The 15,434-nt window shown below is 34.5% G+C and overlaps 2 protein-coding genes across 5 annotated transcripts in view; one reads left to right on the top strand and one right to left on the bottom strand.

The window, feature by feature from the left end:
• LOC106053855 (G protein-activated inward rectifier potassium channel 4-like) overlaps window positions 1-6,392 on the top strand; it is a 20,674-nt gene extending 14,282 nt beyond the window's left edge. For 3 of the 4 annotated variants that reach the window (XM_056007320.1, XM_013209496.2, XM_013209495.2), the window contains 3 exons: window positions 2,665-2,772; window positions 3,549-3,646; window positions 4,615-6,392. In XM_056007320.1, the coding sequence (XP_055863295.1) occupies window positions 2,665-2,772; window positions 3,549-3,646; window positions 4,615-4,628 (220 nt within the window). In that variant the 3' untranslated portion in view covers window positions 4,629-6,392. The remainder of the gene's footprint in view (window positions 1-2,664; window positions 2,773-3,548; window positions 3,647-4,614) is intronic. The other variant, XM_013209497.2, reaches the window with a different exon arrangement.
• On the bottom strand, window positions 5,022-15,434 carry LOC106053849 (probable tRNA (uracil-O(2)-)-methyltransferase). Its single transcript, XM_056007316.1, has 11 exons — window positions 14,990-15,434; window positions 13,863-13,977; window positions 12,735-12,978; window positions 11,814-11,882; window positions 11,576-11,683; window positions 10,926-10,997; window positions 10,612-10,718; window positions 9,943-10,126; window positions 9,175-9,805; window positions 8,375-8,491; window positions 5,022-7,743 (listed from the first exon to the last, which is right to left on the bottom strand). Exons 1-11 carry the CDS (start codon window positions 15,390-15,392, stop codon window positions 7,514-7,516), a joined length of 2,280 nt encoding a protein of 759 aa, XP_055863291.1. The 5' UTR covers window positions 15,393-15,434; the 3' UTR covers window positions 5,022-7,513.

Here is a 15,434-nt window from a genome sequence, read left to right as displayed (position 1 = left end):
CCACGTAATAGGTGATCTCTTAGCCACGTGACTTTTACGAAAGCATTACTTTAATCTTTGCTCATACAAACATATTTATTTGAGATACACCAATGTAAGCAAGATCAAACTAGTTCTCAAGAAGGGTTATACTTCCAGATATCATGGAACTAGGCGAATTAATGTCAACCAGAGAAGTCTGCACTCTTTGGCGAGCTCCTGAACAGTTCAATCCCCTCGATAAGTGATGAAGAAGACATCTTAGTCAGATGGGAGAAATTAAAAGATCTAATCTACAGTTTAGCAATTACCGCCTTTGGGCCTCAAAAACACAAAAAGTAGACTGGTTTGAGGCGAATCTAGCACAGATGGAACCTTACATCGAGAAAAAACGATCTACACACAATATATAAGAACAAAGGGGATCGGAGTGACCTCGCTCACAAGACAAAGCCTAGTCCAAAATCTTTGCAAGCCTTCAAAACTGCGAATAAAGAGGCAAAACAAATGGATAGACAATGTGCTAACATCAATTGGAGGGATACCTGCAACAGAATTCAAGACAGTCTCTACTTAGGAAATAGTAAAGCTCTGTCTAAGCCTGCCCCCCCCCCTTTCTCTCAAAATCTGGAGAAAAAATTACAGATCAAACCAAGCAGCTAGAACAATGGACAGAACACTACCTCGATGTCTATGCCACACAGAATACAGTAGACGATGTCGCCCTGGCTTCTCTACCAGATCTTCCAGTACTGGAATGCCTAGATGAGCTTCCCAGCCTTGGTGATCTCAAAAAAGCAATTAACTGCATGAAAAATAGAAAATCTTCAGGGAGTGATGGCATCCCAGCGGAAGTAGTTAAGGTCAACGGATCAATCCTGCTCCCTGAACTCTATAATCTCCTCTGCCGCTGCTGGGAAGCAGGTCATGTCCCACAGGACATGCGTGACGCAAATATAGTCACAATAAATAAGAACAAAGGAGATCGGAGTGACTGCAACAATTATAGGGGTATCTCTCTCCTCAGCATAGTTGGCAAAATCTTTGCTAGAGGGGCACTATCCAGGCTGCAAGTGATAGCTTCTAGAGTCTACCCAGAGTCTCATTGTGGATTCAGGAGTGGTAGATCCACCATAGACATGATATCCTCTCTACGACTACTGCAGGAGAAATTCAGAGAGACAGACTTCTTTACATCGTTTTTGTTGATTTGACATGGTCAGCAGAAAAGTGGCCTTTTCAAACTCCTAAGGAAAATAGCTTGCCCTCCCAAACTACTGAAGTTCATGAGGAAACGAAATGTACTTGTCAAATTCAATGGAGCCCAATCAGCACCTTTTGAGGTTAGCAGCGCTGTCAAGCAGGGATGTGTGCTCGCAACTACTCTGTTTGGCATATTCTTCTCCTGTCTACTGCATTATGCATACAACGACATCAACGAAGGTGTGTTTCTCCATACAAGATCTTCTGGAAAACTATGTAATGTATCAAGGCTGCGGGCAAAAACCAAGGTTAGGAAGTTACTCATCAGGGAACTCCTGTATGCTGAAAATGCATCTATTATGGCTGATTCTGATATTCAGCTTCAGTCCCTGGTTGACAAACTATCTGCTGCTTGCCAGAAGTTCGGCTTAAATATTAATCAAAGCAAGACTAAGATACTAGTTCAGAACAAAAATACTGCACCTCAAGTAAAAATTAATGGCCAACCACTAGAAATTGTTGATCACTTTTGCTATCTTGGCTCCATCATATCCAACAATGCTCTACTGGATAAAGACATCAACAATAGGATAGCCAAAGCAATGGCCACCATGTCACGGTTGCAGAAAAGAGTGTGGGACAACATATTGCTGACTAACAATACTAAAGCCTTAGTCTACCTGACCTGTGGGATGAGCAATTTGCTATACGGAAGTGAAGCATGGTCAACCTACTCAAGGCAGGAAAAAAAAGCTGAATGTCTTCCACCTCCGATGCCTAAGGTGGATCTTTAAAATAAGGTGGCAAGATAAAATAACCAGTGAGGAAGTGCTTTGAAGAGCAGGGTGCCAGGACATCCGCTCTGTTATCAGCAGCAGATGCCTTGGCTGGCTTGGCCACGTTCCTAGAATGCCAGTAGGTCGACTTCCACAAGACATCCTGTATGGCGATCTAATAGAAGGCAGGAGAGCCGCTGGTCGCCCACTTTTACGGTATACAGATGTATGCAAACGCGACATGAAGCACTTCAAAATCGATACTAGCAGCTGGGAAGAGGTGGCACTGGATAGATCTACATGGAGAGAGAACATAAAGGAAGGGTCTCGGATTGCAGATGCCATACACAACAGAAGCAGAAAGAAGGGTGAAAATGCAACGGCGCTGGGTGATTACATATGCCCAACCTGCGACCATAGCTGTGTATCAAGGATTGGCCTATTTAGTAACACAAGAAGTTACATAGGGGCAGGGTTCACACCCGAGACATAAAATGCCACAGAACACCAATGTGCAAATAGTTACTTATACATTTTAAATTTAGTACATTTAAAAAAAAAAAACTCTTAACATTATTGTTAGAGCCAATAGAACGTACTATAAACTCGAATACAATGTATGTATTTAACTGTAACGGTTCCTTATGGTAGAAATAGGCATGTATTAAGTTTCATGGAAGCAGAAGGACTTTTTATTCTATTTCAGGTTTATCAACTTTGTGAGGTTTCACGAGGTTGAAATGAGTGAGACTCCCTTGTGTAGCGCCAAGGAATTGTCTGAGAATCCCCGCCGCTCACCAGGATATGATGATGAGTAAGTTGGACTGTAAATGACTATACAGTTGGAAAGTTGAGGTTATTTTAGACAGGGCAAAGAAAATATTGATACATTAAACAACATGAAAGGTTAAAGTGGTATCGAGGCTAGGGTAGCATTTAAGCTGATATAATATTGAGGCTTAAGTAGTATTAAGGCTGATATAGTATTGAGGCTGGGGTAGTTTTGAGGCTAAAATAGTAATGAGGCTGATGTAGTATTGGGGCGGATGCTCTATTGAGGCTCATGTAGTAGATAACCAAAGACTTCTTAGTTCTTGCACATTTTTTTTATTTATGAGCAGATTTATGAGTTTTTGTTGTTGTTTTAAACCTGCCCTGTAAGTATTGTTACACGCTAAGATAGTCTCATTAAAGCCGCAATATGAAATCAAAATAATACAAAATGTTTAATATCTACATGACATGTACATTGTCATGGTGGCGTCTAGACTCAATGATATTTTAATTTAAAAATAAATTCTTATATTTAAAGTGAAAACAAAAGAAACTTTTTTTTTTAAATTTTCGGATATTCGGAACTGTCATCTAAAATAATAATCTAATAATAGTCTTATTTTAATTGCGGGATAAATAAACATGTATCTTTTGTTTTAAAAAAATGTTTATCTCCAGTTACCAGGTTTAATAAGATACATAGATATGAGATTATTAATAAAAGCAGACTGGTTAACTATGAACATCTCGTAACATAACTTCATGTGTTCAAATATTCTGATAATATATTAAATCCGTTTAATTACTTTTTTTTAGTCAAGACTTTATAATAAATCAATTGGCCCACAACTCAACAAAAGGAAGGGACACAACTCAGTTTAGTCAAATAGACCTAATGTTCAGCAAGATACAAGGTGGGTACATCTTCTCCTACTGGTGTAAGGTTTTAGATGCTGAATCCTCCTATGTTGGTCATGGAAGATACAGACATTGGGCACATCACTATCTTCAAAGATCAACACGACTTTATTACTTTAATATCACATCACACAACGTTGTTGTTTTTTTTAAATACTACTGCTCCTGTGCAGATGTTTATGATGCACCATTTAGAACTGGTTTAAGAGTCACGGGTATGGACGCTAGACAGTTTTCTTCTGCCCAAACAAGGAAAGAGAATCAGGACGTCTTGATATGGAAGACATTCCAGGGATAACCACAGAGCGACACCGATCTGTGCTCTAGTGGCAGTGGGGACAGAGGCGGCACCTCTGAGCTGTGAACAGAGAATTGAAGATCAAGACTGACTTTATGTTTGTTGTGACTTATCATACTCAGACAGACACAAAGAAAGAGTCACATTTCTTATTCCATACGCTAGAACAAATTCATACAAGTGCTCCTTTTTCTCCAGTACCATTACAGAATGGAATGGGTTGCCTGAATCAGTCAGGAAAACCAACGACTTAGCAGAGTTTAAGTCATTGATTACCATGCATGACTAGACTGCTTAGGACGTAATTATCTTCTTTTTTGAAGTAATGTCACAGTCTTCTGTATAAATAAACATTCGTCATCCGACCTTTGTTGAGTTGCATAATAAACATCTTAGATATAAATACAAACAGTCTGTTCCTGTGGGTCAACTAAATAGTGTGTTGTATACAACACTAGTCCAAGAACAAGGCAGTATCGCAGCGTCAACTGATCTAACCAGTAGGCCTACACACGAACAAATCAACGGATCTATTCCAATCATGTTTACTTGTATGAATGTGTAACATTATTTCAAGTCTTATTGTATTTAGGAAGTGTCATTATGTTGACTATGTTTCTTATCAATAACATTCTTGTTTTTTTTTTTTTTTTTTTTTATTTCCAGAGGAGGTCGTCTGACTCGGACATCTCTCTACATAAACTGATTTTTCGCTCAACTTACAGATCTAAATGTCAATAAACATGATTAACATACAACTAATTACAGAAACCAAGGGCTAGATCTAAATGATATTGTAAAACTGTCTGAATTGAGACTGGAAATAACTCAGAAGACATTGCCATATAGTTCATGATATAAGTTTAGCCTACGATTCTATTTTACAGTTTTAAGAGGTTTTATTTAGCTTTTTGATTTAAAACAATCCGATGAGAAATATAGGACCCTGGTCACAGTTTTCTTCAATTTGGGTCTTACTAATGACTGTCATCTAAGTAGATCCTATGTTTTGGTCCACCAATTCTCTATATCTGTATATACCCCTGTAAATGTATAACTTTTTTTTTTCATTAAAAAAAAATCTCTCACCAAATAATTTTCATTTACAGTCACCTGCGTAATTAAAAAAAGTTTTCAGTTATTCTTTCTTTTTTATTTCCAGCATTAATTATCATTATTACGTAGTTTACGTTCTTGTACATTAATAAATCAATTTAATGCTCGACTGTTTTGTACTGGACATACAACACTGACGTAAAGAAGGCGTAATAGAACGTTATTCCTTATGAAGCAATAGAAATAGTGGAATTTTAATATAAAACATTAGAAATATATATATATAGAGAGAGTGGAGGTTTCCTTTTGAACCACTAGGAGCATAGAGTGGAAGCTTCTTACCAAACAATAGGAGCATAAAGTGGAGTTCTCCTTATGAGAAAAATAGGGCTATTTAGTGGAGGCCCCCTTTTGAAGTATAGTTCATCCACTCTTCCTAAATGTTACAACTTATTCAATTAGCTCTACACTAGTTTCTCACGTAACGTCTAGGCGTCCCTTGGGTTCAGCTGGAATTATCAAACACTAAATAACTCGGCCACCAAGAGGAACACAACTTTATTACTTTAATATCACATCACACACTTGTTATGTTCACACTAGTTCACAGGCTTTCTCGATCAAAAATAATCTTATATATATATTCAAGATTCATATACCATAAGGTCATGGGCTTCAGGTCAACTAATGGCCACGTATAGCCTTCTAAAGAGACATGGTCGCAGTTCATTGGGACTGTGTAATTTTTATAGAAGATTTATCCAAGAGTTTTCTGAGATGACGACTGAATCCCAACAAACCAGAAAAGGTGCATCCTGAATGGGTGGACACGTGACTGTGAAGCATTGCTGTAAAAAATAAAGGATGCATTTGCTGAGGAACTTTGCTACCGGACTGCCACAAGGAATTCCTATTGGCTGCTGACAGCACAATATTCGCAGGGCATATTACAGCCCGTGATGTAGGCTAGTAGGAAGCTGTCTTCACTTGAACAACGGTACAGCACCCACCGTACAGAGGGAGAGCTTAACATTAGGCTTGATCCGAGAATGGGAAGTGGGAGAAAAACTTGTTTAATACGTAATAAGAGGAATAACTCCATATATACAGTCCACATCTCTCAATAAGTAATATCTCTGTGAAGTTGTTTTCTGATCCTGATGTGTATCATAAAGTGGTTCTGAAAGTTTTCCTAAATGAGACATCAAATTGTATAGTATAGCATATGATTGTTATGTAATAACTTAATGTGATGTGTGGTGTGTCATACTATTTTGAAGAGGGTGATTCTTTCTTTTTTTTAATTGATAAGGCCTATGAGCATATGACCAGTTATTTATCCAGTTATTTGACTTTAATCGTAAATAAACTATTTGTATTTATGATTACCTGGGACTTTATTAAGTCTTATGATTTGAATTCATTAGTTTCATTATATACCTAGAGGTTATACTTAATAACCTAGGGACACTGGACGAACGTGCCAGCACATCTTACACACTGATCAGTTGATCTTAATAACTTAATTCTAGCTATAGGTCACAGGCGAGCTCATTATGAACAATAAAGTCACACTGAGACTGTTATCGACAATACATCTCATCAACTATTTTTAGCTATGCCCGCTACTATAGGTAACATTAATAGATCACATTTGTTCATAACGTCAGTGCTCATTAGAATCAACCCCATTGTTATGTAACGGAATTCCACTGACAAACAAAATTAATGAAAATAATAAAATAATTTGGTAAAATGTTCAAATATACGCCCTAGGTCAAGCATATGTCTTAGTAAACATTGAAATAAATAATCAAAAGAACAAAAAAAAAGTAATTGGTATTTGTATTCCCTCGTATATCTGCATTCAGAACAATTGACTGTCATTTGTGTTTATACATTAGGAAAATGTTATCAATGCAAAGTAAACATTTTGAATGAAATGCTAAAAAAAAAACAAGCTCTTTTTCTTCTATGTTTTGCTGAACAAAGAAGTTGGACAACTTACATATTAATTCATTTGCCAATGTCCTAAAAAAGTAATTAAAAATGTTAACTTAACAATACAGTCAGTTAATACTTTCAATTATAATGAAAACATGAAAACCCTAAAAAAACAAAGCTTATATGAATTGTAATTGTATTAGCTAGTTTGAATTAAGTCATGTAATTAGATTTGCAATAGATCTAGACCAACAACAATAAATCTGTGCAATTAGAAATATTTTTACCAATTGTTTTTGTTTGGCGCTATAGAGATTTAATAGACTGTAAATGCAATAATTACATTTAAAAGATATCACAGAATTTCAAAATTGTTACTCATATCAAAACAATTCTCAGCTGTTCTTAACACTATTCAACTGAATACTTTCACTCAGACCATAACAGTACTCAGATATTCATACTCACTCTCAATATCTCCACTCACATTGAAACAGTACTCAGTCATTCTCAACACTATTCAGACTCACTCTTGTACAATACTCAATTACACAACATAACATTGTCAATTTGAAGAGGCTGTTTTTGTTTTGAGTTCTGTTTCACTGTGAGCAAATTGGCAGTCCTCACTGGGCAGTGGGCAGCCCTCTGGGTGGTGAATGTGGAACCAACACAGAGTTGTCTTCTTCTTGTCTCCTGGCTGCATCCTTTGTTTTCTTTTCAATTTGTTAGGGTTCCTGCCCAGCCAAGGATTGGGCTGGGTGAAATCACGGAGCTGCACACGTCCTCCAGTTACTGTTGAAAATTAGTATTAAAAGTGGTAAGACAATTAGAATTTAGTAACCAAGTTGAAAAACATTTTGCAACCATCTTATCAAATTATGTTAGTTACTTTTAAAAAATTTTTGTTAGAACAAATAGAAGTTTTGTTTTGACAAGATGAATAGATGAAATAGGTAGGAATTTGTGAGTTTCTATACATCTAAAAAAAAAATAAATTGCGAAGCTATGCCAAAAATGATAAAAGTAAAAATTTCCCCTTTCAGACCTTGTGGTCAATAGGGCAGATGATGTAAAGGTCATCTATTTCTGTGGCCTTTGGTTAATGAGGGTGTCATGTGTCCAGCACAACGACCAACCGCCTTTACTTTTCCACAACTAATGTCAGTTAACCATTAGAGCTGGGTGCACTCAGAGGCGTCCAAAGATCCTACAATTAAAAATCCTAGTCTTCACAAGGATTTGAACCCAGAACCTGGTTTGGAAGCCAAGCGCTTTACTGCTCAGCCACTGCGCCTCCAAAGAATGATTAGAATGCAAATAAAAATGTATGTAAAATAGTCAAGCCCCAGATGTAGTTCGTTGGCACTCTTGCCAAAATATTTCACTGTATATCTGACAATAGCAGCAAAGAGGTAAATCTGACCTTGAAAGATGTAGCTGTGATTGCGTAACAATGTCTGTAGGCCTCCACATTCAGACTTGAGGGAAACTAATGTACTTTTGTCCAAATGATCTACAATACTGTTCAGAGTTATGGAACCTGAATAGATTAAAAACAATTATATAACAATTTATTACTTTCTTGTATAAATTTCTGGAACATTTATATTTCTGCCTAGATTTTCTTTGCACTAGGTTAAACTAAGACTTGAACTGATGGAACATATAAGAGACAAAATTGAAAAACAATAAAAAAAAATATTGAAAAGCTAAATTTTGTGAACTTGAGTTATGATTTATTTTAGATATTTTAAATGCATTATACTTTAGAATATCTTGACCTAGAGCTATTACATATTAAAATAAAATGTTTCTTTGAAAATGTTATACTTTTTTCTACAAAATTTTATATTTTTTTACTTATACAAAAATGAAATAATTAAAAAATTTTTTTAGTATATTCTTTAAAAAACATATTTTGTATTTTTTTGCATATGAGACTTTAAGAAGACAGCTCACACAATGAATGACATGATAGTTCTTCAATGATGAAAATGTGGTTTGATTAGAAAAGTTGTGTAGATCTACACATAACAGAAACTGTGGTTGTGAATGGATGTTTTGTGTGATATTGTATAAATTGTTTATCTCTTATACTATATAGTTATTTGCTCTTGTACAATTGTAAAAATCCTCATGGAAAATATAGATTATTATATTTGAAGAAAAATGTATGTTGTTTATCTTAGATACTTAAGTGGCTAGAAACATGACTGATCTTACCTCCCTTCTTCCAACTTCTGCCACTATCTAACTGAACACAGGTGGCGTCTGGAGCTTCAAGAACAAGCTTGAACACAGTGTTGACGATTGACATCTTCACATGTTCTGGCACAGCCTGGCAATTTCTGACTTTCTGCTCCGCTGCCCTCGGCTGAAATTCAGAAGCCCATTGCTTTGCTTTTTCTTGCATTTGATTGGTGGTAGCCAGACTTTCAAACTTTTCTGCACAATCTGTTTCTATATCACACTCCACACTTTCCTTACAGGAAGCACTATCAGCTCTGAACCTTTTCAGACATGCCTCTTTACAGTCTAGAGATGAGGTATCCTCGAAATCTAAACATTTTCTTTTGTCTAAGCAAGAGTTATCACTGAGGTCTTTAATTTCTAAAGATGGGCTCTTATCTTTTAATTGGACACCTAAGTCCTTTTCTAAAGAAGAGAGGTCAGCGGCATGAAGACCATGTGCAGTGGTTTCAATTGTCTTAGTTGGTAAGTGGGAGTATTTTTGTCGGTGCACCATGAGTGCCTGACTGTGGGTAGTCCGCTTGTCAATAAAAGCCTGCCTCTCAATATCTTTTGATGCCTCATTTTCTTTAGTATAAGTCCTTGTTCTACCAATAAAGCAAATCTGTAATATAAATAGAAATCATGTTAAGATTTTTACCAGAAGAGAGAATAATTACAATTCTTAGAATAATGTTCATTATGTTTGGTTAACCTATTCTCAATGTCACCTAGTAAGCAAGATGATATAAAACTATTCACCCGTTTAGTTGATGGTATTCTCAAACTGTCAGATTCTGGCACAAAGCCACAGTGGGAAATGATCTCCTTGACATAGTCCAGGTAGGATTCATATCTGCTCTTCCCTTTTTCACTCACTCCAAACTTGCCCACAAAGTCATGATGACAACAGGGTATCACAAAAAATGAGCACTCATATGATGATCTAAGCAAGCAAATCAAATAATCTGATTTTTAGGATTAGGAACATAGGATTAATTGTATTGTGCTTTAGTTTTTTACTTAATTTTGTATTAGGACATGACTTGTATTTTCTGTTTTTTTTTAAACCATAGTCAACAAGGACCAATTTGGTCATCCATTATAGTATTGGTACAGCATTAGTGTGTCTAAATGTGTAGTGTAATTTGTAGTTTTATTCATATTGCAAAGGTAAATAATTAATGTAGATATAGATCCATACATTTAGATCTAGAGAAGAATCTAGATGTGTTTTTATATCAACAGTGCTTCAACTTTTAAAAATGAAATTACCACAGGGGACTAGAAAAACAAAACAAGAGCATTTTCTTCAATTGATTTTTTAACTTAGAAATAGTTCATTTCTAATGTGTCACATCCCCTAGTTTCTGACTTAAGGTACCAACATCAAGAAGATAAGTTTGGTTGTCAAACAACTGATGTTATTACCTTGCTGCTATGACTGGGATCCAAGGAGTCAATTCATCACTGTGGTTACCAATAAGCCAATCAAAGTCTGGATACAGGTGATCAGCTGATGGACTGATGGTTTCAACCTAATGAAAAGAGCTTGCAAGCTTTTAAAATCTTCAACAAAATCAATTTTTTATATAGTGTTAAATAAAACCTTAAAAAGCAACCATTGAATGTCTGACAATCTAACTACTAAATAGTTTCATTCAAATAGTAATTTCTATTTGGCATAAGACTCTAATGAATTCTAATAATCTAGATAGAAACATTTTTGTAGCATATTAAAGTACCCTGAGATCAATATCTGTACCAAATGTGTCCCAAATGTTCCTCTTCCTCAGATCAATGCCTAGACCTCTGTACTAAAGAATATATGCAAAATAAACAAAATGAGCATACCATAAAAAAAAATCACACAAACTCAAACCAACAACACACAAACACAGTCACAAAACTGATTTTAGACTTTTCTAGGAAAGACAGACATATTTAATGAAATTTGGAAGCTACAAAGACTTCTTGCTATTGATGAGCACAAAAGTAAAAAAATTATAGAACAATAAGGATGCATTGGCATGGGAAAGGAGCAGGACAGTAATTTAGGAAACTTTATAGTGGTCCAGGTTTAAATGTGAATGTAAACATTTTTAATACTTGCTGCTGGTCATAACGCAGCACTTTTCAGTTTTCTATAACCTTGTTGACACAATTGTTAAGTGAGAGAGTCCATGCAACCACATTGTTAACAGATCCCTACATAGTATCATACATGAAATAATAATGCAAACATTCTACATAATCTAATTGTCATGCAATAAAGAAATGCTGAAACAACTTCTGATAGGCCACTTACAAACTTTTCACTCAAAGCTCTACTTCTGGGATGAACATTTTCTAATAAATATTACATCTCTGTTATAAAAAGATTCAAGATCATTACCCCTTCCTTTGTTAGAATGTAAACCAGCAACCCATTGCCACAGCCCAAATCTACAAAACTTTGTTTCTTTGTAAGATTTTTCTTCTTTCTCTCATCTTCCCAAATGAGCTGAAAAAAAAAAAGGGGGGGGGTGGTGAAATAATGTTTGAAAAAATATTTTAATTATGAAAATCAACATTTCCTTCTAACCACACAACATTTTATGTCAAGAGTTACATAAAAACAAATGACTCTTTACCAGAAGGTAAGCAGCAATAGCTACATCTTCATACACAAACTTCTTAGGATCTGTTCGTTCAGTCCAATTCTAAAAATATAAATAACAAAAGATGCTATACAATGAGATGTAAAAATAAATTGGTTGGAGTAAAAATAGTTATATTTCTACACAAAGTTTCACTGATCAATAAGTAGTTCTGGATCACAACTAGTAGCAACCAATCCATTTAATTACCTTATATATTGTTTGATTATAAATAAATGTCCATAAATTATAATTAAACACTTGCTATCTCTATTAAAGTGATTTAATTAGTAATAAAATAAATATTAAATTCCATAGAAAATCTTGCTAATTTGAAATGTGCTGTTCGCATATGTGATATTTTTAAGAAAAAAAAATGTTGCTAAAACTGAGTGGCAAAAATGATTATTAAGCGGACTAGATTTCGAATCTCAACTAGAGCTGAGATGTGTTTGCGTGAGTGCCTAAGTTCCCCTTTCAGACCTTGTGGTCTATAGGGCAGATGATGTAAATGTCATCTGTTTCTGTGGCCTATCGTTAACGAGGTTGTCATGCGGCCAGCACAACGAACAACCGCCCTTACTTTTCCACAACTAATGTTAGGTACCCAGATGGGTGAACTCAGAGGCGCCCGAAGATAACGAAATTTAAAATCCCAGTCTTCAACAGGATTCAAACCCCGGACACCGGTTCTGAAGCCAAGCGTTTTACCACTCAGCCACTACGCCTCCCTTGAGTGCCTAAAGGCAGCAGGAAAACCTTCTACACACCCCCCCCCACCCCAAAGAGATTTTTTTTTATCATAGCTACCTAGAATATCTGGCTCTTAACCTTAAAACTGAAATGTATGTTTCATTGATCACTTGTTACTTAGCGCAGGTGTGTGCCAAAATATAGAACAAAATGAAAGCTGACCTTCACAAGATCTCTCCCATACGTATTCTTCAAGCGAATGTAGGTATCTTTATAAGCATCAATAGAGACAAGCTTGAGAGATCTAAGTGATATGGAGATATCATTAATGTGTGACCAGATGACCAATTTATCAAGCAGCACTGACTGTAGCCATATGGAAGTCATTTGCCTTGGGGATTCTTTTGTCTCACTGTGGTCACATGACCAGTACAAAACCATTTCATTTCCTGCTGCCCAGCCTGGCCTTAAAAAATATTTGTTTAAAAATGTATTTAGAGAAATTTGATAACAGCCAAAAGGAAACAATGCATTTCAATTAATAACAGAAATTTTAATAAGATTTTAGTGGGAATTTTTTTATCAGCGTAAAAAAAATGTTAAGTGAATTTCCAAAATATCCATTTTATTTTGGTTAAAACCAGTATATATATATATAAATATATACTATGTTTAACAAAATTAATAACACTAATTTAAATGTAGCTGTATGAATAAATACATTGCCATTTGTATAGACATAAATATGTTTCTATTTATCTACATAACAAAGTTGTTGTTGCTGGAAGTAGTATTGGCTACAAGCCCTCCATTACCAATAAAATCTCAAACAGTCTCTGACAACCAGTTCAATCGAAATGTCACTTTCACCTGCGTTGTATGTGAACGGGAATGTCTCTCCAGAATAGGGCTTTACAGTCAAATGAAAAAAAGGGCCCTCCTTCTTATTGAATCATAATCATTTCACAACTGAAGGAGACCAATAACTACTTAATTTTAACAATTTTAGTTTGATGTGATGTTAGGTGAAAGAGGTCTATTTGAAAATAGATATTGTAAAGGTAAGGTAAAAATGATATTATATAACTAGAAAAGTAAAAAAGAAAAAAATTTTAACCAAACGGTCAAACTTTCATGAGAAGTTGATATGATGGTAACACTGTTGTCTACTAATCTAGTCTGAAATGTCATACAACAGAAAAACTGGTATATATATATATATATATATATATATATATATATATATATATATATATATATATATATATGTAAATATATATTTTATTATTTTTTTAATAAAATAATTTTAAGTAATAAGAAAAATGTATATATATATATATAATATATTACAGATCTTTGTTGATTGATTTGAACTGAATGCTGTAACTGAGTTCAGTTGTGGACTTGACTTCCTCTTTACAGTCCTGGCTTAAAGCCAAAAAAGAGATGATCAGCCTTTCTTTATCTAAAAAAAAAAAAATTTGTTACATTCACATTAAATTTTATCTTAGAGTGCATATCAGACCTCACACATTCAAAATACAGTTTCCTAAAAAATGTTTAAATTCAAAAGTTAAATGTGTGAAATTAGATCTATATCCTAGCAATATTTAATTAATATAATACATCAAGAGAAATCATTATTTTGAGTTTCTTATATATGACAAATTATCTGCATCAATTTATATAATGCAAATAATAAAATTATGACTATGAAATGTATATATTAGAATTATAGTATGCTGAAACATTTTAGGGAACATTCGGATATTATGATAATTATGTAATGACTATGGAGGAGGGGGGGTATCAAAATTTTTTACAAGGGGGGGATCTGAAGAATTGTTTCATGACAACAAAAAATATAATCAAATGAAAATCAGGTCCTGTACAGTTGTCCCTTGATATTCGCGGATGCAACTTCTATGGAATGGCTATACCACTAGATCTATACTTATAGTTATACCATAGAATATTAATGGCATTTTTTTAACATCATGGGTTTTCTGTCAGCCGGCCTATGTTTATGTACAGTACAGAATTGAGGAAAAAAATGAATATACTCATATAGATCTATTAGATGTTTTTCTATGTCATTGAAATTCAATCATTGAAGCACAGAAAGAAGTGGATACTTTTCCCATCATTTTTATTCTAGATACTATGATGAAAAAAATTAATTTGGGAAAGTGATAGATCTAATTAATAAATAAAAGTTTAAATTCTTTTATATTTGAGTTTTACCTGAATTTTAATAGTCAAGGTGTCAAGACTCAATGAATGACTCAATGCTCTGAATTTCCAAAAAAAAAAATAATTACTCTACTAAAATACTCTCTAAATTAGTCTAGATCTATAACTAGATTTTAATAATAAATAGGTCTTCTTACTTCTAGATCTAGAATCTACTTTTTTGTCTTCTTAAACTTCTTTGTCTAGATGTAGATCTAGATTCTAATTAAGAATCTGGTACTTACCAAAAATAACAGCCTCAAAAAGCTTTGGAAAAAATTCAGATTTTGGGATTAGTTCTCTAAGAATAATAATAAAAGGATGTACTTCATCAGACAAATCCAAACTCTGTTCATTTCCTTCTAGATCTAGATTTAAATCTAAATCTAGTCCAATGTTTGCACTTGTAGCATGAGTGTGAGAATTGTCATTGATCTTCTGTAAATAGTGTAAAATTTCCAGCAGTTCAGACGTTGTCTGAACTCTGTAAACGTGAACAATTTTCGATCCACACAAACGTCGATTGACGACATGAGGTTTATTAATCCAGACAGAGACTGCTTTTAAGAATAATTGTTGTGAGCCCTTTGTATGTTGTTGCTTTTTACAATTTTCACAAGTTGTAAAAAGTTCAAGTGGCGAATCCATTTTAGAGTCTAGAATCTAGATAGACTCTATGAACTCAATCTA

Source organism: Biomphalaria glabrata, chromosome 12, assembly GCF_947242115.1.
Source record: "Biomphalaria glabrata chromosome 12, xgBioGlab47.1, whole genome shotgun sequence".
NCBI lineage: Eukaryota > Metazoa > Mollusca > Gastropoda > Planorbidae > Biomphalaria > Biomphalaria glabrata.
This window is presented reverse-complemented; position numbering and strand designations above follow the sequence as displayed.